Here is a 23,723-nt window from a genome sequence, read left to right on the forward strand (position 1 = left end):
ATGGCAGGATCACGACTTGTTTAATATACGTCCATGTCCTGATCTGACTGCCCATAGTCCACACGGGTAAACGGGTTTCTATTGGTTATTTATTTTATTTTCTTTACGGCCCCATAAAATCACTGTTGTCTTGCACTTGATGGAAAATAATATTATACATAGTACCTGCCTGGGACCACAGTAAATGTCGATTTCATATAAATAACCAACCCAATAAAAAAGACTACTAGGCTGTGGCGAGAACAGAGATTTTATAATACATGGTCACAAAAGGAAAAATATCTGAAACACAGGCCTATTCAAAATTTGAAAGGATTTGTGGAGGTTGTAAGCAGGTTAGATTGGAAAGACAGAACATTTGTTGGACAGTCAGATTTAGTTTGTTCCTGAAGTCTGTCTTAAAACAATACATGTCCTTATGTACACTGAAACATTTTACGTTTTAGGACAGACTTGAGAAAATGGGAACATTTCCTTTAAAATGCCAACTAATGTCTTTTATTCATTCATAAATTCCAATCATGTTTTTTTAATTCTGCTTAAGGATTTGCTGCTCTTCTGTTTCGTAACTTTGCAATTTGAACATCTTTGGGTTCTGGATCACTTTGGGATCTTGGAAATCTGGACATCAGTTGTTCCAATAGCACTGTCTGATAAACAATTAGTTATTAGTCAGTAACCAAATGTTAGTTGAAGCTTGGTTTTAATGTAACTTTTGATTAAATTCTATTATATGCCTTAAAAAGTCAGTTTTCCATAGCCAAAAAAAAAAAAAAAAAATTGCAAAGTTATAAAACACAAAAGCTAGAACGGGAGAATATTTGGTATTTTTTTTAAAGAATAATTCATCGATCATCAAGAGTTCATTCGTTTTCTATCAAATAATCAACCAATTTTTAAATCACATTTTTAAAAGCGTCCCCTCTGAGATTGCAGACAACTTTCCAGGTAAGAAGAAAAATGTGTTTGGATGAAGTTTAACTCACAGGTCTCATCTACTGCACCACAAATTCTAGACATGAGGCTCCGATGACGTGAAATGAACCTTTTTTAAACAAATGACCAGTTGTGTGTCAGTGTGATTCCAAAAAAAGAAAAAAAAAAAAAATCAAATACTTAAAATTTACATTCAAAATACAAAACAATTTAATATACAACTGTTTAAAACAATGTAGAATGTAAAAACAACAGTAACCACAACATCTGTAAACCTGACGGTGGACAGTTTGGTTGGTGAATATACAGAACGACAGTAGTTTGCCCATTGAAACACATCCATAACCAAGCACAGTTTTACACTGTTAAAAGTTTCTGAAAGTGGAAAAGAGCTAAAACATTTTTATTCTCATCAAAATTATACATTTTAATTTACAGGCCCTTCCAGCATCAACTTAAAAAAAAGTGAAATCCCTGCAACAAGAGACGAGTCCCGCTGATGAGAAGGATAGTCTGAACTGAAGAATCTGACTGTTCTTGTCAAAGTTTGGTCTGAAATCACAGTGTGAGACAGGAGCTGGTCCCATGCTGTAAAGAAGGGTGTCGCTAATGCTGTAACTGAAAGAAGGTTTTAAAAAAGTGTCCTGAAGCCATATACTCAGTAAAAGTGACTCAAAAGAAATGAGCGAGCCAGTGAAGGATCCACTGTCAGCGTGAGTCCATTTTACAGTCACTCAGGAGGGAAATTTAAAGCAATATTTACTTTTGTCTTGTTCAGGGATCGAGTGCTGAGGGAGATCAGAGGGTAAATCTGCTGGTTGGGTTTTAAAACAAGTGCGAGTTCCACTTGAAAAGTCGAGCGCTCGGTCAGTGCTTGTTGTTCGCCTCCTCTTGGCCCGAGCTGGAGATGCCGTTCTGGGGTTGGCTGGAGCCCGAGCCCAGGCCGTACAGTCTCCCACAATACTTTGCGTCGTCTATGTTGTCTTCGAAGAAGAGCTGAGCACAAATTAAACAGAAAAAAAAAAAAAAAGTTTGACTTAGATGATCTGTTCTTTTGCACCATGCTTTTACACTTGAGAGGGACCATCGATTGAGATGAGCCGGTCCTGAGCAGAATCAATCGCCACACAACTAATGAGGTAAAGGCGGCAGCAGTACCCACACTCGTCGGGAGGTTACGTCTTTCCCCTGCTCTAAAAGCTCACTCACCACGTGTGTGACCAGCATTCTTAGGTTTAACTGAAGCTCTTCGTTTTCTATTCAATTGTAATGATTTCATTTGGTTTTCTCAGTCTTATTTTGTCCTACGAGGGTTTATTCTGTTGAACAAATATTATGTGGTTGATGACAATTTCCATGAGCCCAGAGAAGCCGAATGAATTCAATACAAAATATTCCTGACCTGCCCTCTAATTCTGTCTGACAGTCAATAAAGGAAACGTTATAATTGTTCTTGGTATATTTAATTAAGGATATTCTGACATTTGAGGATGTTTCGGATTAAAGGATTAAACAATAACTCCTGCCAAGATTATCCCGATATCCTGTATTAACATCATAAGGCTTGTGACACCTTGTTTAGGTTGGACTTTTTAGCGCCACTGTTTTCCTCAATGTTACTGACTTTTTTGCTTAAATACAGATTTTCACCAAACAATAACTAGATTACTTTATAAGTGATAAATCAGTTTAAACGATTTTTGCCCTGATTTGGTTTTTCCCATGCATTAATCTGGCGGTGCAGACAGCGTGGACCCCACTTTCCAAAATAACAAGATCAAGGGAAAATGGGTTGCAATCTCAGATAATGATCCCTCTGATGATGCCACTGAACCTACAGTGTGAACCACGAAAGACCAAACCATTGGACGTTTCTGTCCTCGTACCTCTTTCATCCTGAAGAAAGCCATACCGGTGAGCAGAGAGTCTGATCCAGCCTGATGCTGCCGCCCGATCCTCTTGAGCTCCAGCTGGTCCGCCACTTCTTGTAGCCCTCCCTGCACAGATACATAGCAGTCAGATGTCTCAAGACTAGATCTGGCTCGATGGATTTGGTCTTCTCATATGTACAAGTGGAGTCTCAAACTGCTGAAAACTGAGTTGAAACGACATCTGAGATACAGTTTCAACAAAATGACTCTGCCCATCGCCTGCGCATTTGTATCCAGGCTGTGGTACCTTTAAGTTCTTGCAGCTCTTCATTAAGTACTTGACGTCGTAGATTGCGGGGAAGAACAGGTTGAGGATCTGGAAGAAGTCGTGTTCCTCCTCAGGGAGCCGCGCGTCTGTCAGGAGCTTCACCAGGTACCCAAAGTCGTAGCCGCTGGAAGAGACAGAACGAAGCAGGAGGATTCAGGTCAGGGCGGCTGGATTAGACCGAGGTAACTGGATTTAGGCTGATAAATTGTCGCCACAGCTCAAAGTTGAAGCCAGTGTTAAAGTACCTAACAGGTGCAGCTACTGGGGAAGCCCCAGCATATCCACCAGAATTAGGTTTATTCTAATTTTACTGTTGGTTTTTATTTCCTAAAACTGAGGAGTGAAGGGGGGCTGGTCTGTTTGCCTTGACTGACAGGTGGCTAAGCTTATCACACCCTAACCATGGTAGCAGCCTTATTCATTCCTTCCCAGCTCTACCTTCACATTTATTCAGATTTTTTTAGCTTCAGTAACTGACAAAGATGACGATTAACTAACTTGACTTCTTCTCTCTCCCGTAGTTTTGTTCTCTCTTTCCTCCTGTCGCCTTCTGCAGGTGTTTCTGCCCCTGGTGCTGCAGAGTCTCGATCTGTGACTGCAAACCACCTACTGCCCCCATGATCCCGCTCAACACCCACTGCTTCAAATATTATGATGATCATCTATTATTATTACTTATAATTATAACTATAATTATTATTTAGTTTCATAAGTTCTATTATTCACCCTATTATTATAACTATTAGTTTTATTATTAGTCTCATTATTGTTACATGTCTACTGTGCTATGCGTGCAGGACTGTAATGGTATATATATATTTTTTTATAAATATTTCTTGCCAGACATGAAAGAACAAAAAAGAAACAGTCATTTTATTTGTATAAGATTTAAGACACTGCAGGATTCAGAGTTGTCTGAACTGACATTAGCAATGCGAAAGCTGAATCAGAACTAACAACCGACCTGTGAAAGGAGAGCCACTTGACGTTTTCACACAGCACCAGACCAGACGTCATGAGGAGCTCAGCGAAGTACAGCGTGTCGATCCCTTCTTCTTCGTGTTTTTTAAACTGGAGACCGGAGTTCTGGAGCAGGTCTATGGAGTCCTGCGAGTACATGTCTTCTCTGTGAGGAACAAAAAAACGGACATACGGGCAGTGTTAACATCAAACTAAACCATGAGCTGATAAATCTTTCGAGTAAAGATGATCACAACTTCAACCAACAAAGCCTTAATGGTGGAAAACGAAAAATACATAAACTAATCGTACATCGTTGGCTTTCCACTATAGATACCAGAGATTCAGAAATCAAAAATTGGATCATTTCAATAATAACTCCACTATCTATTTAGGCACCAGCTACATTTAGTCCAACCTTCGACTCTATCGATAACTTGGAGAGGTAACCAAAGCACAGACAATGAAAGTGGGAGAGTAACAGGTCGCCTACGTGAGGTTGAATTTGAAGTTGAACTGCCACGTCGTTGTGCCGGGGGGATAGTCGCCATCCTCGTTCATGAACGTGAGCCCGAGCTGGATGATCTTAAGGAGGTCGACGTTACACCTCAGCAGCTGGTACTGGTAGTCCACTGTGCTGCGAAACTCGCCAATGGGTCGGACAACCACTCCAGGGAATTCTGTGTCCTGGTGAACGGTAAAGACAAATAAGTCATCGGCCTATGACGATCATCACTGAGTAAACACCGGAGTGTTCCGAAAATTTGCAACTTTACATTTGTTGTTCCCACTTATCCTAAACCACCTTTGTCTACTTCAGTTACTGATCTTCTACACAAAAGGCTGATCATTTTAGTTTTTTAAAGATTCAATGAGAAATACCTTTTTAACATTTTTAACCATGTTCTTTTCCACTAATCCTAATTATTCCTTTTAACACCACCAACAACCACGAATGTTTCTTACCATGGCAATATAATTGTAGCTTTGAATAATCTGCCGGATCTTCCTCATTTCCTCCTCCACATTGCTCGCCCAGACTTCACAGATTATCTGACTGGAATCTGTAAGTGCGGCTGGCATGTTGGCAGGTCAGGAAGAAAGCTAAAACCCCAACAAACCTGCAGCGCTCGTGAAGGGGACGAAGCGGAGGCGGAGTGGTGAAGAAAAACAACTCTGGAAGAAAATGGAAAGACGCTGTTAGTGAACACACTGAAAGCTCACGTTACTTTTTGCATCAGAATATGAGATAAATGAGGACCAGGGGGCAATGTTAGTGTTGTCGCCAAAAACAAAGTTATCGCTGAAAAAGTAACTTTGCTAAAAGCATAGAAAAATCTATTTAAAAAGCATTACTACAGCAATGGAACAGGACTCCATCCACACGGATGCATATGAAAGTGCGAACCAGAGAGTTTGAAGTGAATTAGTTTAAAAAGAAAACAGTTTATTACGAGACGCTTACTGCAGTTACTGCTGTGAAATAAGGTAAGTGTTTCATTTATTTTATTCTTGATTATAAAATATTTATATCTATAATGAAATTTAATCATCGCACATTAATTTTTTTTTTCAAAAAGAAATAAATATCAGTCATAAGCTCCAGAAGCCCAAAGTCATTTCTTCAAAGTGTTTACATTTTGTCTTATCAGACAAATATGCAGGTATTTCATTGATGGTGATCATCAAACAGACTACTTAAAACTGTATTGAGTGAAACGCTATTTTTTACCGTGTTGCGGTTTTTCTACATTTTACAGCTGTAAAAAACACACACTGTGGTGAAGATTCCCATCGGGTTTGAATGTGGGTGAAAGCCCGGAGACTAGAGTCTGCACATGTATTGCCGGCACTACACTCAGCTGCCAGTGTATTAGGTACACTGCCTAGCTAAAACCGGTGCACTCCGACAGAACAACTCTGCAACACTAACCTACATTCCTGAAGGTTATGGTTTTAGACTTTTGTTTAAAGTGTTTTAGAGAGGTGCTGATTAAACTTTATGGTCATTCCGGGGGATTTAGTCTGTGCTGCTATTGAATTTTGATGCGTTATACTGCGAGGTGTATTCGGTAATTAGCCTCGTCTACCCTCTTCGATAAATATGACAATTCCATTCTTCACTAGCTGCGGTGACAAAAAAATGTTGATACGACTCCTTTAAAATACTACGAAGGATTATTTCCTCTTGCATGAATCAAATTTAAATTACCATGACACCAAGATGAACTAGCCTTATATAGCTGGTGGCTGGTTTATAACATCAGGCTAGCTAACCCACCTTAAAACTCACAAAGTGACACCAGATTTGGCGAACGTTCCTCTTAACTTAAGGTCTTTTGGTCTTACCTTTGGTCTTTCTTAAAATGTTTAACGACTCGGGCGGTTTTAGTGAGTAGAAATTTTGAAATGTTGATAATAGTAGCTATCGACGTTGCAGCGAGGAGGGCTAAAGCACTAGCTGAGCTCTTAGCATGGACGGCTAACGTTTACGGGCTAAGCCTCGCGTTATCGAGCCAGCTAACATCACCGGAGCAAAAGTTAAATGAAACGGCTCCGCTTTTTCACACGTCGACATATCTACGCACACAGCAGACATGGCAGAGTGTTACTGTGGAGAGTACAGAAGTGCGTTAAAACAAAAAAAAGATTTACCAGAGAATTTCCTCGACGTAACCTGCCAAGCTAGTTGATAGCGCGCTGTATTCTTCCTCTTCTTCTCCTTCTTTTTCTTCTTCTCCGTTTTCTCCTGCTTCTCCTTCTTTGTGTTTACCAGCGGGTACTCAATTAGACGGCCACTGTGCACACCTCCACCTACCGTATCGGAGTGAGTAACGACCTGAAATAAGCCTTTATATCACGTGGGCTCAACCGGTAGATTTGGTTGAATATTATATTAGATTTATTTATTATTATTATTATTATTATTTTTTACATTGAGTCATTCTGCTGAGACTCACGTACAGTGGAGGTGAATTGAATTTGTTTAACGGCTCAAGAAAATGAAAAACAGCGTTTAAAAAGTACTCTACTGGCTACTGAAGTAGAAATTTGAGGTACACGAACCCCACTCGAAGGTAAACATTGTACTTGTTATTCCGCCATATTTATTGTTTATTGGAGAGCTACAGTTACATAGTTACAACTTAAGATTTTACACATAAAACATTTGGGCATATATAAGACATGCTGCATAGTGACATAGTAAACTATCCAACAGTTTATACAGTCGTTAGAATTCACTCCATTTCGACCAACAACAAAAAAATTCTATGTACAGATTATTGCATAAATAGGCTAATAATAATCCAAAAATATAGTGTGTCATGTTAAAATCCTCTCAGTGGTCATTTCCTGCATAATGAGAATTTATACCGCTGATACATTAAGTACATTTTGCTAGTGACAGTGAATAGTTAGCAAATATGGCTCTCCAGCAGATTTTGGATCCTGGCCGCAGGGATATTCGCTTCCGCTCAACCCCAAGAAGTCAAGAGGTCGGCCACTGATACTGGGTGATGATGTATGCGGGAGCATTAGGATTTCCCTGCACTGGAACAAAGTGGCCCCCACAACAAAAGTAGGAGAAAATGTCCCCACCACACACACACAAAAAAAGAAAAAAGGTTGACTGACATGTCTTGATAAACAATAAACATTTATTTCAAAACCACCTCAAATGCCTGATACGCAGTACAGTTGGTTGCTGGAAAAAAAAAAAAAAAAGATTCCCTTCCACTCCCAGGACACACAGCCGTTAGCAGTTCCAAACTGAATCCCAGTCCAGGTAATCGGCTAAAAAGTGACCATCACAAGGTGCGTGGCACACGGAGGATCCCTTCCGTTGGAGAATTTCAGCACCCGAAGTTCTGAGATTATGTCAGACTTTTGTGAATATTGGATAACAATAAAGAGATAGATAGGTGTACAATGACCGAAATGTACAATTCTGGATTGTTGTACAATCCTCCCTTTGCAATTTACAAGAGAGGGGAATAAAGAGAGAAAGAGCGCTGAGTTTTGTCAGTTATGTTGCGTCCTTGGCAATCAATTGCCTTGCGTTTACTTGATTAAAACTGAGATGAAAATGAGGGATTTCTAACAAGGTACGAGCTGTTTTAGGGGATAGAGGGTCATGACGGGGGGAAATATGGTTTTTTGTCAGGATGACGTGTTGTGAAATTATAGAAGGAATTAATCAAATAATGGTTTTGTCTGTGAAAGTAAAGATCTGAGCTGTTTAGGTTAGCAGGGCTGATTTTTATAGAACTCTGGGCTCACCAGAGCCATTTTTTTTTTTTTTTAAAGTCTTTTAAGATGTGTGACTAAACAAGTCCTGCCTGTACTCCAGGATTTCACCAGGTGAAAACTTGGGACTTGTTTCAATCCTTGTCAGTGTCCTTGAGCAAAGACACTTCAGACCAACAGGACTCCTCCAGGACCAGTAATGTGTTAGATGACAGGGTTTTAGAAAGATATGCAAAGAGAAACCAAATCTAAATCAGTGTCTGCGCAGTAAAGAGAAAATACTTTATCGATATATTTTTCTATTTATTTTGTTCAGACACACCTTTTTCTTTTTTTTTTTAAACAAATTAACACTTGTTGATGGATGTTCCACCATTCATGACATTTTTTTAGATAAGTGTTCTTAGAGGCAGAACTGACACTTGTAAGTTAAAAACACAAGCACTGTCAGAGAAAGTGTACTGTCCATGTTAGAATAAAAGAAAGAACAATAAGTTGCTCCGTGTTTAATCACGAATGCATTTTGTTCCCCTTAGACTGGAGCTGGTAGATCCAGACCTCGTTCAACACCGTACTTTACAAGTAAACCAGCGATGCACAAAAAGTTAATACTGTTTGACAGGAACGCACTTTTCCTCCCAGGCGTGAAACTGATTTTGTTCTGAGCTGAAACCCAGACAGAGTAAAAGCTGATGCCGATGGTTTTTAAAGACGCGTCGGAGCCCCAGCGCGATGGCGGCGACGGAGGGCAGAGGTGACGTCAGCGGGTCACTGCTCTGCGGATTCGGCTCTCCTCTGGATGTGGGAAATCTCCAGTATGGGCATGAGAAGCTGGAAAGCATCCTGGATGTAAGAAGCACTGTTGGACGCCTGTGAGGAGGAGTCATAACACATTTACCATGAAGCACAGGGTATATAAAATATTCTGAAATGTCCCTACGTACGCCTGTGTATCGCTAAAACACACACGCAGATAAACCCACTAGGAGATATCCTCCTTTACATGTTATTTATGTGTTTATTTCGTGAGTCCACTTGTTCTCCGCACAGCTTTCTCCAACTGTCAGAGCACTTTTTGCAGACATAAAAGTCTTTAAACAAGACAGTGGAAGGTAGAGTTCCGCACTAGTATCAACAAAAAAATGACAAATGAGATTTTTAAAAATGTATTTTAAGAAATTTTACCACTCAACTGACGAAAAGAGATTTTTTCCTCCTTGCGTTTTTGACTTTCATTTTGTGAAATCCTAATTTAGTCAAGAGACAGTACTGAAATGTACAGCTACCGTACCTTCCATCTGCGTAGCTATCACAGCTGTTCTTGCGTTTGCCGTGGTGCTTAAGCAATTAGTTGATCAAACGAAATTTAGCCGGCAACTATTTTGATAATTGGTCAAATGCGTTAAGAATTTTTCAAGCAAACCTGCCGAACACTTGCTGGTTCCAACTTCCGCACTGTGAGGATATGTTGCTTTACTTATACGTTTTATATGATAGTAAACTGAATATCTTTGGGGCTTTGGACTGTTGGTTGGACAAAACAAGACACGAAAAAGTCATCTTGGATTTTATACACCAAAAAAAACTGATCGATTAATAGTGAAAATAATCGACAGATTGATCACTGATCAAAATAATCCTTAGTTGCAGCCCTTGTTTGCTGAGTGTAGAGCCAAGCAGAAGCAGAGAGAGAGGAATTTACTCCATACCACGTGTCACATTTACTAGCTAAATCATCAAAACTGACCGGTAGCGTCGCGCGCGGTGGAGAACCCTCACATGTAGAGAAGGAGCAACGACACATACAAATCACAAATTCAGTGTTATCATTAGTGTGGTACTGTGTACTGTAGCAATATGACACAAACCTCTAAAAAGACTCCTGTTATCAGCGGGTTGAGGACATCTCCCTTCTCAGTTGACTGTAGAACAGGACGTTACATCAAATTACAGTCAGCTCTCAGACGATCAAAACAACAACAACAACAACAACAGCAGCAATGTGTCAGAACTGAGAAAAACAGTTTGGAAAATGAAAATGCTGAAGGCGAAAACAGCAGCATAATGTTAGCGATGACGATGAAACTAGACGAACATCCCTTTCTAAGAAAAGTCAGGACTTTGGTTGGTCTTAAAGTAAACAACCTACATGTACTTTCTCATTTCATTAACTTTTTCATTAACTGTTTCAGTGAAGGGTTTTATTTTATCACCACTCTTTGATACACAGAAGTAAGTTATAATAATCACACTTACCCCTGCAGTTGTTAAGCATGAGGTGAACTTCTTGGAGAGCAGGGAGATTTCTTTACACAAAACAACAGTTAACCTGAGGACGCATAATATGAGAAGACACATGCACTCAGGTGAGGCACAGATGAAACAGCTAGCTTCCACAGCACAGTTCCTGCAGCATCTCCACCTGTTCAAACAGATAATCTGTGTTATCTTACTGCGACAGGAGGCTGGCCTCTGTGCTGCCGTTGGAGAAGAGGATCATCTCAGCCAGTTTGTGGAAGAGCTCGATGGATCGAGCCGTCAGCTCCGCCAGACTCCTGATGGCTGCAGCGTGAACCTCCTGACATTTAACGCGCACACGCACACACACACACACACACACACACACACACACACACACACACACAAAGACACGTACATACTGCTGAATTGATCAGAAAACACACAGAGGAAACTGCATGGACTGAAACATAAAGCGCTACAACGACATCCAGCAGGATGTTAAAATGTTGACAAAAGCTGCTTTGAAAATGAACACCCTGCTTTTACGGTGAAACACAAAACTCTAAAACAACATTTTATCAGCGAGTCCTTTTGGTAATCAATCGTTTAAGTTATTTATCAAGCAAAAATGCCAAACATTCTCTGCTTCCACCTTCTCAAATGTGGGGATTTGCCACTTTTTTCTTAATTATCTTAGTTATCTTTGGGTTTTGAACTGCTGGTCAGACAAAACAAGCAATGTGAAGACGTCACCTCGGGCTATGGGGAACTGTGACGTGCAATTTCACAGTATCTTGGTATTTAATATATTAAATAGTTAATTGCAAAAAAAAAAAAAAATTTGTTAAAAATTGATTAATCGGTTACAAATTCACTGATAAAAGGGTTTAAAAGCTTTGGCAAAACAGGACTGACGCCATGACAGTGTCTGTAGGTTCTACATTTTTATAATGTCTCAATAAATGAAAAGTTACTTTGTGCCTGGTAATCCCTGTTATGTGCCGCAACCAAGCAATTGCATCTTTTTACCCTGGCTGCTTAATTTGACTGAAGACGACTGAATTAGAAATCCTTCCACCCAAACAGATGTAGCACCTGCCCGAGTCTTGTGAGAAAGATGCGAGTGTGAACCGTCTAAAACGAGCAAGCGCTGTCAGTCCGATAGCAACCTCAAACGATTTCCTCCTGTGTAATGTGAAATACTTACGACGGTTATTACTGACATACCTCTACGGAGAGCCTTTTCTGGATGACCTCCTCGCTCTCTTCCCCTTCCTTCTCTCGCTGGGTCATGTCAGCGATCTGGCCGGAGGCCGTCTTACAGGCCTGTTGGGAGGTTAGAGGGACCGTATAGTCATAACGTAACCCTGTTCACACTAGACGGCCTCTTAGGTTTGTGAATCACCATCTGACAACTCTAAATACATACACATGTGAAAAGGTGCGGAGGCTGGACACCATAAAAACTGGAACTGCACGATCTGATTGACTCCAGAATAGGAATAGCTTTCACAATAAATAAAACTAATGTTACTAATCCCACTTTTTGTCCAGACTGTGTCAGAGAGGTTTTGATTCAACTCTACCATAATTTTTAAAGGGGCTACACGTAAGTATAAGTTTTGTTTAAAACATTCAAAAATTAACTAAAATTATCAAGAGAATGTGAAGAAATAACAGTTTTGATGTTATGTCAAAGACGCTTTCGATTGTGTTGCAGCAATATCTGCTGAAGTTAGCGTGCTAACCAGCTAGCCCCAACCCGTCCTGTCTCATAATACCACTCTGTACCTCAAGAGGCGGTAGTGAGTCACCGTTGCGTCCAGTCTGCTCTCAGTCGGACGTAAGAAAATAAAGAAGTGGTAACAGTGAGTGGGCTATAAGCCTGTGTTGCAGCCGTCCGTCCTCTCTGGGCGACATTCCTCCACTCTTTCCTAAATCTCAGCTCTTGACGCTGCTGCTCTAGCTGCTCCCCCTCTCCCTCATGTTTCTCCACCTCTCATGGCTCATCCTCTACTCCTGTCACCGCTACACCTTCCCCTTCTCCCTGACCGGACGGACTGGGTGTGAAATCATAACCCAAGAAAACAGCCTACTGGTCTCAGGTAAACCTGTGTGGTAAACATTATTCCCCAATCCATGCAGGTCTGGCAACATGTCAACAACTGTCCTGTGCTGAGGTTAGATTTATTCCCCAAAGAGTGCATTTCCTTGTTTCTTACGATAGGGGTGGACAACTGAACTTTCTGGTAATATGCTGCCCCCTATTTGTTTGGAGTATGAATTCGGTTGTCGGCCAGATTGCCCCTTTTAAGCCTGAAATTTGTGATGGTGTTATATTTGATTGGATTACACTGCTACATATCACTGTTATTTTGTGCAACCGGGTAACACCACTAATAAAAGCCTCACAAACTACGTTAGAGTTGAATCAATAACACATCTATGACCTTCTCAACAACAAACGAACACAAATCCGATCCACAACATAGAAATGTGTCACTGGTACTTTGCTGAGTTTGTCGGCTGTGGTGGAGACACTGAGACCCTCCAAGGCCTTCGATAACTCCTTCTCAAAGCCTGTGCCGTCTTCATCTGGAATTGGAAATGTACAATCAATCATTTCAGATGATGAACATGGCGCTGAATTCCTCTGGCAGTGTTTGTTAACGGCCATTTTCCAGAGACCTCACCTTTATTCTCGTCAACTTCCTCATCATCAAACTCGACCAGGGAGAACGAATCCTTGATATCTTCCAGCTCTGCTCTGAGTTGAACCACTTCATCTCCTGATAGGGTGGTCAGCACCGACTTGACCTATAATACACACACACACACAGAGAAACACAGTCACATTTGAGGCTTTTACCAGATTTCACTGAACTGTGAAACATAACAGCAACGTCTCGTTATGTCTATTTAGCCAGAGTAGGTGTCGTATCATGGAACGGAACCTTTTCTTCATACCTTAGACTCGCTCTCCCTCGACAAAATCTCCAGAGCCTCGAGGTGTGACAGACCCTGAAATTCATCAAACAGCATCCCGTAGTGAGCGACCACCTTCTTCTCGGGATCCGACGCCTCTTTCTCTGCTGTCTGCAGCTCCTCTCGCTCCTTCGCTTCTCTCAACACCTGAGAGACACAGAGGGATAGATCTGAGACGGAGTGACAGATGAAGGGGACAGAACTCCAGCAATCTGGGTCAGGCAAGCAGTAAAACTATCCTTCAAACAGTGTTTGAATTGTATTGTTTCCTCTCACCTGAATTAGATTCATTAAGATTCATTTTTTCTAATCTTCAGCTTTAGTTTTAGCTTTTTCTCCCATTAATTCATCCGTTGTCTGCCTACCTGAGACAGAGTGGAGTTCCTGTTCATCAGTCCTTTGGTCTTCTTAAAGCCGGGATCACCTTCTGCTATCACATCCATCGTCTTCTTCCCGATGAACTCCAGAGCATCCAGACCGCCTGTTATCACTGTCTTGCCCTGTGAGGAGGTTTAGTTTCAGTGTGATAAGCAACACTTAAAAAACAAAACACAACACCGGCAATTAGTAGATGACACGAAACTTGGGTGTGGACAATCGTCTGGTTATTGTGAGATTATATTTACGTTGTAAATATAAAACACATTTTTTGGAAGTTAGGAGTGGAACACCACAGCAGACTGATTAGGATCTTCAAACAATTTCTTAAAATTTTGTCCCACTTGTCAAAATAAAATCATCGCTTAACTCATCAATATTCAAAATGTTTGTCAATTAGCACAATCCTATCCTTGCTAGCTTGGTTGCTGCACCAGCAGTGGCCCCAAATACAGTAGTCGCTGAAAGTAAACAAGCTGTAGTCGGGCAGCTTTTCTCCTCCTCACCATAGTCCCCCACGTTCCTCAAAATGTGAGCTAAAAAACCCTTTGTGAGTAACTGCGAATGAATCCAAAACCCTATGGCAAAGGAGAATATGTAATGTGGTACAGAGAGCATCCGTGCACGGGTGCTTTCCGCTCTTAAACGTCTGCTCACTGTGCTCTGGACGACGCTGGTGAGCGATGACAACATTCCCATTGCGCCTCCCACTGCTGACGGTCCATCTCCCACTGCTTTGTCCGTCTCACTGCTGGTATCAGCTGCAGGAGAAGAAACTAAGAAAACGCATACCGTTATAAAAGGTTTGCAAAAAAGGAAACGTGATTTCCTTCGTAATCCCCAAGAAGGAGCCGCAAGCCCTAACAGTGTTTTTGCCTTGATTTACAAAGGACACCATATGATGTCTCACCCTGCTGTTTCTGTTCTTCGTCCACCTGCGCCGACAGCTCAGTCGGATTGGGGATTCCCAGCGACGTCTCAGCCTTCTCGATCACCTGAGTGAGGCCTTGGCCTGCGCAGACATGAGACGCACAGCACCAACAGCAAGTGAGAAGTTTAAACAGCGATAGACAGAGAAAAACAACAATATCACAATTCACAATGTAGGAGAAGTTTTTTTTATTAATTGAGTAAATTCACAATATTTTCGTAGTCTATCTTTGATTGCTTTTGTTCAAGTTCAGTTAATAACACAAACCATCACAGGTGTATGCATTTACACATTCACATTTTCCTTGAAAACAATAAATGTTAGGTTAGTTTTTAGGTACCATCAGGGATCTCACATAACTGCAAGTCTGCACTTTGCTGAAAGATGTTATACAGTAAACAGGCTGAACTACTAAAGCTTTAACTAAACACTCATCATGTGATTGTATGAAAACTGGGTGGTGTAGTTTTTCCGGAGACAGCTTTCCAATGACATGATTAAAAAAAAAAAACCCACCATGCATATTGAGTTAAGTGGTGTACACTCACCCACAGTGGCCACAGTAGCTGTTGCTGTGGATAAGATGGATTTTCCCCAGCTGCCCCAGTATCCCCAACCACCCTGAGACACAGTGGAGTCACTGGATGTCTGAGCGAGACGGTAGGAGAATGGAGAGGATGAGGACGGAAGGGGGGGCAGAGCAAGAAACAGAAGTTATGAATGAAGAAGAGAAACAGAAAAAAAGAAATGACCTTTGGTAGGACCCTGAGGATGGTGGAGTAGTTACAGACACAAGACAAGGATTGTCTCTTGTCATAAAACACTTGCAAAGAAACTGCAGCCTGTTTAAAAAAATTACACCTGAATAGTTTTCAACGTAACTCTGAATAGGCCCGGAGGTCACTAGATGACAGGGCAGTGGATTCGACCTTCCCAGAATCAGCCTCGTCACCCTCTCCTCCGAGGATGTCAGTGCACCAAGACTCACCTGGAAGGTTCCAGTCATTTCACATTTCAGTTCACATTACTTTAAAATCCACTCGACCGTGGGCAGTGAAATATCTCTCTTAAAGAATGGTAGTTACAGTGAGATACGTTGTCAACAACCTCATACACAGATTTCAATATAATCAATTACATAAAAAACTATATTCACAGACAGGGAGAAACACTGGATATTTAAGTAAGGCACTGCGTTAGTACACGGTATCTTGGACTAGTGAGCAGAGTTTAGTGGCCTTACTAGAAAGGGAACAAAGCAGGATGTGGGAGCAGGGTGTTTTGGTGGACAGGAGCCTGTAGCCCCGCCCAGGAATATGTGGTGAGCAGGATGAGAGAGGCCAGGTAAACACTTTTGGTGCTTAGTACTACAATATTTATTTGATCTATTTTTGCTGTGTTTGTGTGTGTGTGTGTGACAATCTGAGCTGCCACACCAGACCGTTATCAATAAAGTATGACAATACTTTCATTTACGGCCCTATGAAACTGAGAATCTGAACTGTTGGATGTTTTCTTCAGCATTTCAAGTATTGGTGTTCTGGCCAAGGCCAAGGTGGAAATTACAGTCAGGTATTGTGAGACGTCCTCTAAGAGAATGTTACCCGGTGTTTGTTCGATTAAAGCCATCTGCTCTCAAACATTATCTCTGTCAGCAGCTGCAGAGGTGTAGTGGTGCTCATGCACAAAGTTAAGTTATTATTATTTGTAGGTTTGCCTAGTATAAACAATAATTTTTTTTTCCATTTCTACCTTTGGCGGCTGCTTCTCTACTTTCGGCGTCTCCTCAACTTTGGCTTCAGATTTGGAATCCGGTCTCCTCCTGGCTTTCCTCGTCGGGGCCACGTCAGTCGAGATGTCAGGCGTGGTCGACGAGGAGCTGTCGGGAGTCTCGGCGGGAGGGGCATCCTGAATCTCAGGTGCCACCTCTGGACCCTCCGCTGCTGTGGCTTCGCTGTCTGACATCTTAACGTCTTAACACATGCCTTCAAAGTGAAAGAAGAACAAGGGAAATAACTACTTGCCAGACAAACACGGATTTTAACTCCTGCGTACAGTGTGTTGTTTTGATACTGGGTGAGCTGAATGCTTACAGGCCGAGCTAGGAACAAAAATCAAAGGTTAATCAGATTTTTTTTGGCGTCACCCGGTGACGTTAATGCAGGGCGGGTTTGCATGGAAGAGAACCGAAGGCAGATTGGATAAGTAAATGATAAGTGTGAAGATTTTTAGGTCTAGTGTTTGGTAACAGCAATGACTAAATAACTCGTTAAGGAAAAATGCAATCATTCTTCCACAGTTAGATCCAAACACTCTGTGACTTTTAAGGCATTAATTGCAGGAGTTACTTGGTAATGAAATGCTGTAATCTACCGTTTTGGTGAACCCACTTCCCCTAAAACCAGTGGTCTCATACATTTCCCAGTATGCATTTCAACAGCACCCAGGGAACAGTAGTCAACCATGCAGATGTTTAGTATCTGTGCAGCTGGAGCGTGTTAGTTTTAAGTCCATTCCGGGTTTTCTGAAGCCCAAACTGCAGCAACAAGGGGTCCAGTTCACAAAAAGAACAGAATATACTGTACTATTTATCCATGTACAGTATCTTTGTGCATTTAAGTACAGAGTCCTCAAGCAAACACCACACATACACATACACATAGACATACACATAGGAGGAAACCAGGAATTCATATTATGAAATAAGCCCAATAAGCTTCACATTCAGATCTGTAGGTAAAATACCCCATTGGTATTTAGTATTCAATGAGTATTATAGTGTTTTTGCATTATTATTTTGTATCCATTATTTCGAGACACAAACAGTGAGACAGGCAGGCTTCAGTGTGGGCTGCTAGTAGTTTTGTTGAGCTAACGACTCGGTCCTTCATGTACTTAACAACTATGAGCAGAAGAAGCGTCGGTCTTATTTGTTTTTTTCGTTTTTTTCCAGCGGCATTACCTGTTTTACCGGTCGTCAGCGCACAATTACTCGGACAACGCGACACAAACTTTCACGCCTTCGCCACAAACTCACCCTTTCTGTTGCTCAGCTGTCAGGTCTTGATGTTAGCTGTTCACCGCAGCGCCGGCGCGCTAACAGTTTCCTTCCCCAAAATCACCTATAGGAAAGGTTTATCTTCTTTATTTCTGTTTTCAGCTCAGATTTTCCGTGTCAAGCTCCTTTTAGTTTTTTTTTTCTTTCAGAAAACAGTTAATAATTCGTATCTTCTCTCTCTCTCTCTCTCTTTTTGTTCAACAGGATTAGCCACGTCACATTTTGTTTTCCCTGACCAGCTTCGACAGCCAGCCACATTAAGAAACACAGGTTCCGGTTGGCACCTTCAAAATAAAAATAATCTTACACTACTTTCGAGATGAAGAAAGAATTTTTAAAAAATGTCTAAAGCGATGGGGAACGTGTAGTGCGACAAAGAAGATAGGTGCTCTCTATATTTAGATTTAAGTAAAAGTTAGGTGAACATTTCAATCGATATCATTGCGCTTTTCGATGGGTGACAGGTTTTATGATTTTATTTTGACGGCAAATCCTCCCTACTCCCCGGTCAATCCCTAACGCTCGATAGGTAACTTGACACAAAAATGAATTACGTCAAGCATATCAAATAACATCACAGTAAAATTTCCGGAACCGTCAAAATAAAATCATTTATTTATTGTATAAAATAGAAACTAATTAAAATAATGGACAAATACTTAAACGCAATTAATAATTTACACAGTAAAAGACACATATATTACATTTAACAAAAAATATATTTTTTTTGTTAAATGTTGCATTTTTGCAGCTTTCCTATTTTCACATGCCTTTTCTTCAGCAATCAATGATTTTTTTAAAAAGTGAAAAAGTCCAAGTTTGGAAATGGAGTCAGGGCATTTTGTCTTTTGAATCTTATTAACATGTACAAAACTGAATCTCGATCATCGCGCAGCTCGTAAAACAAAGAGAGATGTCGCTTTCTCGTCGTCTGATTGTTCGTTCAGCCTTTTGTGTTTAACAACGTGTCCTGCATCGATCCGAAAGGTTTTGCGCGGAAGCAATAAAATGAGAGAAGCGTATGTTTCGGACAGGCGTTAGCTTATGCTACGCCCTCAGGCATTACGTAAGCTACCTTCATTTGAACGCCGGGTGCAGAGCGTGTCCTACTTTCCCACCGCCAGGTGAGGTCACCTGCCTGCGGCGGAAGGATCGAGCGCGGGCCACGCCCAGCCAGTCGTACCTGTCCTGAACCAGGAAGTGAACGGCCCACACGGTTGAGACCCGAGGGACAGAGCGACGTAGCAGCGAACGGACCGGAATATGTTTCAGCATCCGTGAAGTTACAGAAGGTGTTTGACTCGTTGTTCCGGCCTCTGTCCGAGCAGCAGGTGGGAGCCGCTGGTCCAGAGTCTGTTCGGGATTTTGGTGGATTTGGTGTTTTTTTTGTGTGTCGGTTTTTCTCCGTCTCCGTTCAGATGTGTTCGATAGGCCAGTCTCATGTCGCCGGAACTTAGCTCTCAGTGCCCTAACAACTGTTTTTTTTTGTTATAAACTATGCTAATTATTTAAACCAACAGTTGGTCCCCTTTGATCCACATGACGGGACTGGTGCTGATCTTACACGGCACTGAGTTAATGACATAATGGTGTCTTTAAAATCTGCATTAGTGTCACTATATAGCCCTGCCTGATATCACCAGAGACAGGTGGATATTACACCCGAGACAGGTGGATATTACACCAGAGAGCGTGTAGATGAAACGAAGGATCACACAGTTTTACTGTTACTTGTAGTTTAACGCGCCCCATAAACATTTCTGTGAATGTGCCACCTGGCTTCCCCCTGGGCTCTTCTCCCTCGACATGACCTCGTAACTATTGATCACTTGTCTTCGTGACTTCATCTTTAGTCTGTTTTTAAGGGGGGGGCGACAACACCGGCCGGTGCAATTGTTAGGCACTGAAAGGTCAGAGGGGGCCGGTCGTATTTACATTATTTCAGCTCAGGTTCAGACACATAAGAATGACAAGGCGGGCGTCGAGGGCCCATGTAACCTTTAAAATGTTGAACTGTTGTAGTTAGAAATCTGGGTGTGTGATGAAGGAGTAAAGGGAAGTAGAAGTCACCAGTAGGAAAAAGTAGAAGACGAAAAGTACCGTTCCCTTGTTGCTGCATGAGCAACAACTGTTTACGCTTCCTGTTTTGCAGGTTTGTCTGGTCTAAATGTGAGCTGAAGCCGCATCGCCCCTCGCCATGCTACCACAGCGGAGGCGCCGCCCGCCACACCTGCTCCTGGCAGCCCTGCTGCTCGCCGTCTGGGCAGCAGACGGAGCTCGGAACGGCTCCGAGACGGAGGCCGCGCCCCCCTCCAGCAGGGGCGTCGTGGCGAAGGAGGGATCCAGCGCGCTGATCGAATGTAACGTGACCGGAGGCCACGATGAGATAAAGTGGTACAACTCCAAAGGGCCTCTGCTGGGTGAGGGTGCAGGTAGGAGGAGGGCTGGGAAGAAATCCATGGACCACTTTGAGTCCGTTTTGCTCTACGCAGTTGTTTGTATATGAAAAAAGCAAAAAGAATGGACACCCAACTATGGGTGGAGGTCAAGACACAAGTTAAGTAGCCATTCACTGACCTCTTGTTATTACGATTATCAAGACGGCATTTCAACCTCATCGTGCGAGTATCAGATGCCATGCCTTCCCTTAGTGTGTATGTTTTTTTTGTTCCTCTGAGTCGAAAACCTTTATGTGAACAACACTCTTCTGAACATCCAGCAAACATCCGTCTGGTGAATTTCAAGACAAAACACTTGTAGGTGTCAAGGTTAAAACGAAACTGAAAATGGTTGAGAATTAGAGTTTTTTTCACAGTAGCATTCAATGAACTATTTCAACGTGAATCCGGTCATTTGAGTTTTGTTGGAACTTTTCAAAAACTTTGCAAATGACCTTCGCCTACTCACACATCTTTACTCTCTTTGCATCAAGGACCACGATGGAAGAACATGGATTTTTATGGTGGCATCCTTGACATTTGTAGATGTTTATGATTTAACATCTCCTTTTTCATAGTGTCAACTAAACTAAACTAAACGAAACCAAAATAATGTTCATTGGGGATTTTACATCATAATTAGGCCCAAACCTGTAAATAACTGTGAATAATTCCACGAGAAAATGGGCAAAACAGAAGAAACCAATCCCAACATCAGAAATCCGGCCAGTGAACAGTAAAGTGCAGTGGAAGACAATACAACGCAAGGTTGACACCATGTTGTACAGACAACAGGATTTTCTACAGGTCAAGAATGCAGTTAACTTTCGACATCAAAAGTAAAGTAAAGTAGTTAAGAAGTTATTACCACACTAATACCAAAATGCTATTTTGCTCATAAGAGGCTATGTAATAAAACTGCAGTCAAACAAACTTTATGTCCCATTAATTTGTAAAGGTTTAATTTAAGAAGGCAAACACTGATTACTTTGTCATTTTGACACGGAAATTAAATTTGCATCAGATTTTGACGTAAGTCCCGTGTTCAGGTATGAAAATGCTGGCATTGCAAAAAATATTGGTGCTTCGCAATCACTCACTCCCAGCTCATCCATTTCCGTCCATTTGTTGCTGCTGCCGTCATTAACCGTCGGTTGAATGCTGTTTCAGTCTAAGCTGCGCTTTCACGTATCTGTTCGTGAACTGTGTCAACAGCTTGTGAATCACACTGAAATAATATAGACGGGAATATTGTCCTTTGTTGGATCTAATCTGATATAGAAAGTCATGTCTTTTGACCTCAGGTGGGAAGTGGCAGATTCAGGAGAACGGCGTCCTGAAAATCAGCGTGGTCTCCTTCGAGGACCGTGGCAGCTACACCTGTGTCGCCTCCGGCGGTGCCGGCGGGACCAGAAACTACACCGTCACCCTGCGTGTAGCGTACACCGACAGCGGCCTGGGCCTGTACTACGTCACCGTCTGCCTGGTGGCCTTCACCATCACCATGATCCTCAACGTGGCGCGGCTCTGCATGGTCAGCAGCCACCTCAAGAGGACCGAGAGAGCCATCAACGACTTCTTCCGCACCGAGGGCGCCGAGAAGCTGCAGAAGGCCTTTGAGGTCGCCAAGCACATTCCCATCGTTACGTCGGCCAAGACGCTGGAGCTCGCCAAGGTCACGCAGTTCAAGACCATGGAGTTCGCCCGCCACATTGAGGAGCTGGCACGGAGTGTCCCTCTGCCGCCGTTGATCCTGAACTGCCGATCGTTGGTGGAGGAGACCGTGGAGACGGCGAACCCCGTGCCTGACCCCGCAGAGCCAGTCGGGACGGCAACACCTGGGAACCGCCAGGCTATAGGCCCGCCCTGCTCCGCGAGAGTCGGAGAGCAGGAGGACGACGACGACGTGTGCCAGGCGCTGCTGTCAAGTGAAAGGCGAGGGAACGACGGCGGCGGTGTGGATGTCGAAGTGTCGGTCCACACCGTTTCTGAGAAGGTTGCCAGTGAGAAGAAGTAGGCTGAGGAGAGCCTCCCTGAGCTCGCTCCCAGGCTCACGACCAAGTGTGTCCTTTGAGAACAATACGTAGCCGGTCTCAGTTCAAATCCCGTTCGAAGAAACCTTTTCTGAAGTGTAAGGTGTCCAACTGCAAATCAGAGTTGAAGAAATCATGACAAACATTGCCGGGGGTTGGTTATCATTTCCATTTTAGCCACTGGGATTCTTCTTATCCAATTCCCGGTCTTGCTGAGTGTCGCCGCCAAATCTTGTCCTACTGTTATACGTGTGAGAGAAGAAACCCAGACATGTTGAATGCAAATCCCAGATTTATTTCAAGGCGATAAACAGTGATAATTGACGGGTACTTTATTTTACCCTTTAACCAACAGAATCACAAATAAATAAATACATAAATGAATAAAGAGTCTATCTTTGCTATATACCAGCTGGATTGCCACTGCTCCCCACTTGTTTTTCCTTGAGATGTGTCTCCCGACATCATTTGATCTTAGACATTGTGACGACATCTGTGGAAATCAATACCTGCTGAGTAGGTATGTTCTTCCTCCTTCGCATTATTTTCACGCGGTGATCGCAGTTTTCTGTCAACAGCAGTCTCCTCTCCGGCTTACAGCTGTGTCACTTTTAACACCGTACACCTGTACATGCAGTGCGTGCTCACGCAGTGGCGGTGAGGAAGGTGCAGTAGGCCCACCTTTGCTTTCCGGAATCGAAAAAGCAGTTGTTTTCTCTGTGATTTCAGATGAGGACTGATGGCGCTAGAAAGTTTGACCAGCGCCAAACAGCATCGAGCAGGCTCAGAATTCTGTTTCCTCTTGTCACGAATAGAATTTGTTTGTGTGGCGGGTTCTCCCTCATCTTTCCATTGTCTGCGCACAGCCGGTGTGGCAGCAGATACCGGAGCTCCTTTTTTCCTCCTTCAGAAGGTGCCATTTGCTGCTGTTCACAGTCACTCAGCTTCCATGAGCAAAATGCTGTAATGAAAAATCCCCGTTTCACCGTGTCAGTAGGTTTCATGTCACCGCGTCCCGTCAGTCACCTGACACTCACAGGAAGAAGTGGAAGACACGGAAACGATCTCGTTAAGACTTATTGCATTTTCAGTTTCTGTTTATTTGGGTCTTTGTTAGTCAGGGCAGCAGATAATTGCAGGTTGTGCTTAGCTCAAAAAGTTTGCATTTAAACCATCGGCAGTGTAAAATTGCTCATGGGCTTTGAATCAGTTCTGCAACTTAATAACTTTGATTGAGCAAAACTTTTTTTGTACTTGGTTGTATCCTGCTATACGTTGCTGTGTGAAATGGTTTCATATTTAAAGGTGTTTAAATA

The 23,723-nt window shown here is 42.4% G+C and overlaps 3 protein-coding genes across 9 annotated transcripts; 1 reads left to right on the forward strand and 2 right to left on the reverse strand.

Moving 5' to 3' along the window:
- Positions 1-118: 118 nt before the first annotated feature.
- Positions 119-6,909, reverse strand: cnot8 (CCR4-NOT transcription complex, subunit 8). Of its 2 annotated transcripts, none has more exons than XM_040149960.1 (7): positions 6,751-6,909; positions 5,062-5,271; positions 4,589-4,782; positions 4,100-4,261; positions 3,115-3,259; positions 2,823-2,933; positions 119-1,932 (listed from the first exon to the last, which is right to left on the reverse strand). In XM_040149960.1, the coding sequence occupies exons 2-7, from the start codon at positions 5,176-5,178 to the stop codon at positions 1,804-1,806; spliced, it is 858 nt and encodes a 285-aa protein (XP_040005894.1). In that variant the 5' UTR covers positions 5,179-5,271; positions 6,751-6,909; the 3' UTR covers positions 119-1,803. The 2 variants fall into 2 exon arrangements, with proteins under 2 accessions (XP_040005894.1, XP_040005895.1); XM_040149961.1 differs by lacking the exon at positions 6,751-6,909 and adding an exon at positions 6,445-6,590.
- Positions 6,910-7,199: 290 nt separating this feature from the next.
- fam114a2 (family with sequence similarity 114 member A2) lies at positions 7,200-19,077 on the reverse strand. 4 transcript variants are annotated; one of them, XM_040150247.1, is made up of 15 exons: positions 19,012-19,077; positions 17,916-18,000; positions 16,631-16,863; positions 15,427-15,526; positions 14,858-14,959; positions 14,605-14,723; positions 13,935-14,069; positions 13,552-13,716; positions 13,278-13,401; positions 13,094-13,179; positions 11,812-11,910; positions 10,797-10,921; positions 10,600-10,672; positions 10,212-10,265; positions 7,200-9,213 (listed from the first exon to the last, which is right to left on the reverse strand). In XM_040150247.1, exons 3-15 carry the CDS (start codon positions 16,841-16,843, stop codon positions 9,112-9,114), a joined length of 1,497 nt encoding a protein of 498 aa, XP_040006181.1. In that variant the 5' UTR covers positions 16,844-16,863; positions 17,916-18,000; positions 19,012-19,077; the 3' UTR covers positions 7,200-9,111. The 4 variants fall into 4 exon arrangements, with proteins under 4 accessions (XP_040006181.1, XP_040006183.1, XP_040006180.1 ...); XM_040150249.1 differs by lacking the exon at positions 17,916-18,000 and having other exon boundaries at positions 19,012-19,071; XM_040150246.1 differs by lacking the exon at positions 19,012-19,077 and having other exon boundaries at positions 17,916-18,998.
- Positions 19,078-19,098: 21 nt separating this feature from the next.
- On the forward strand, positions 19,099-22,817 carry LOC120802430 (microfibrillar-associated protein 3-like). 3 transcript variants are annotated; one of them, XM_040150252.1, is made up of 3 exons: positions 19,099-19,267; positions 20,089-20,356; positions 21,679-22,817. In XM_040150252.1, exons 2-3 carry the CDS (start codon positions 20,134-20,136, stop codon positions 22,389-22,391), a joined length of 936 nt encoding a protein of 311 aa, XP_040006186.1. In that variant the 5' UTR covers positions 19,099-19,267; positions 20,089-20,133; the 3' UTR covers positions 22,392-22,817. The 3 variants fall into 3 exon arrangements, with proteins under 3 accessions (XP_040006186.1, XP_040006185.1, XP_040006184.1); XM_040150251.1 differs by having other exon boundaries at positions 19,106-19,228; positions 20,089-20,368; positions 21,679-22,815; XM_040150250.1 differs by having other exon boundaries at positions 19,109-19,267; positions 20,089-20,368; positions 21,679-22,815.
- The last annotated feature ends 906 nt before the right edge of the window (positions 22,818-23,723 follow it).

This window comes from Xiphias gladius, chromosome 17 (genome assembly GCF_016859285.1).
Source record: "Xiphias gladius isolate SHS-SW01 ecotype Sanya breed wild chromosome 17, ASM1685928v1, whole genome shotgun sequence".
Classification (NCBI taxonomy): Eukaryota; Metazoa; Chordata; class Actinopteri; order Istiophoriformes; family Xiphiidae; genus Xiphias; species Xiphias gladius.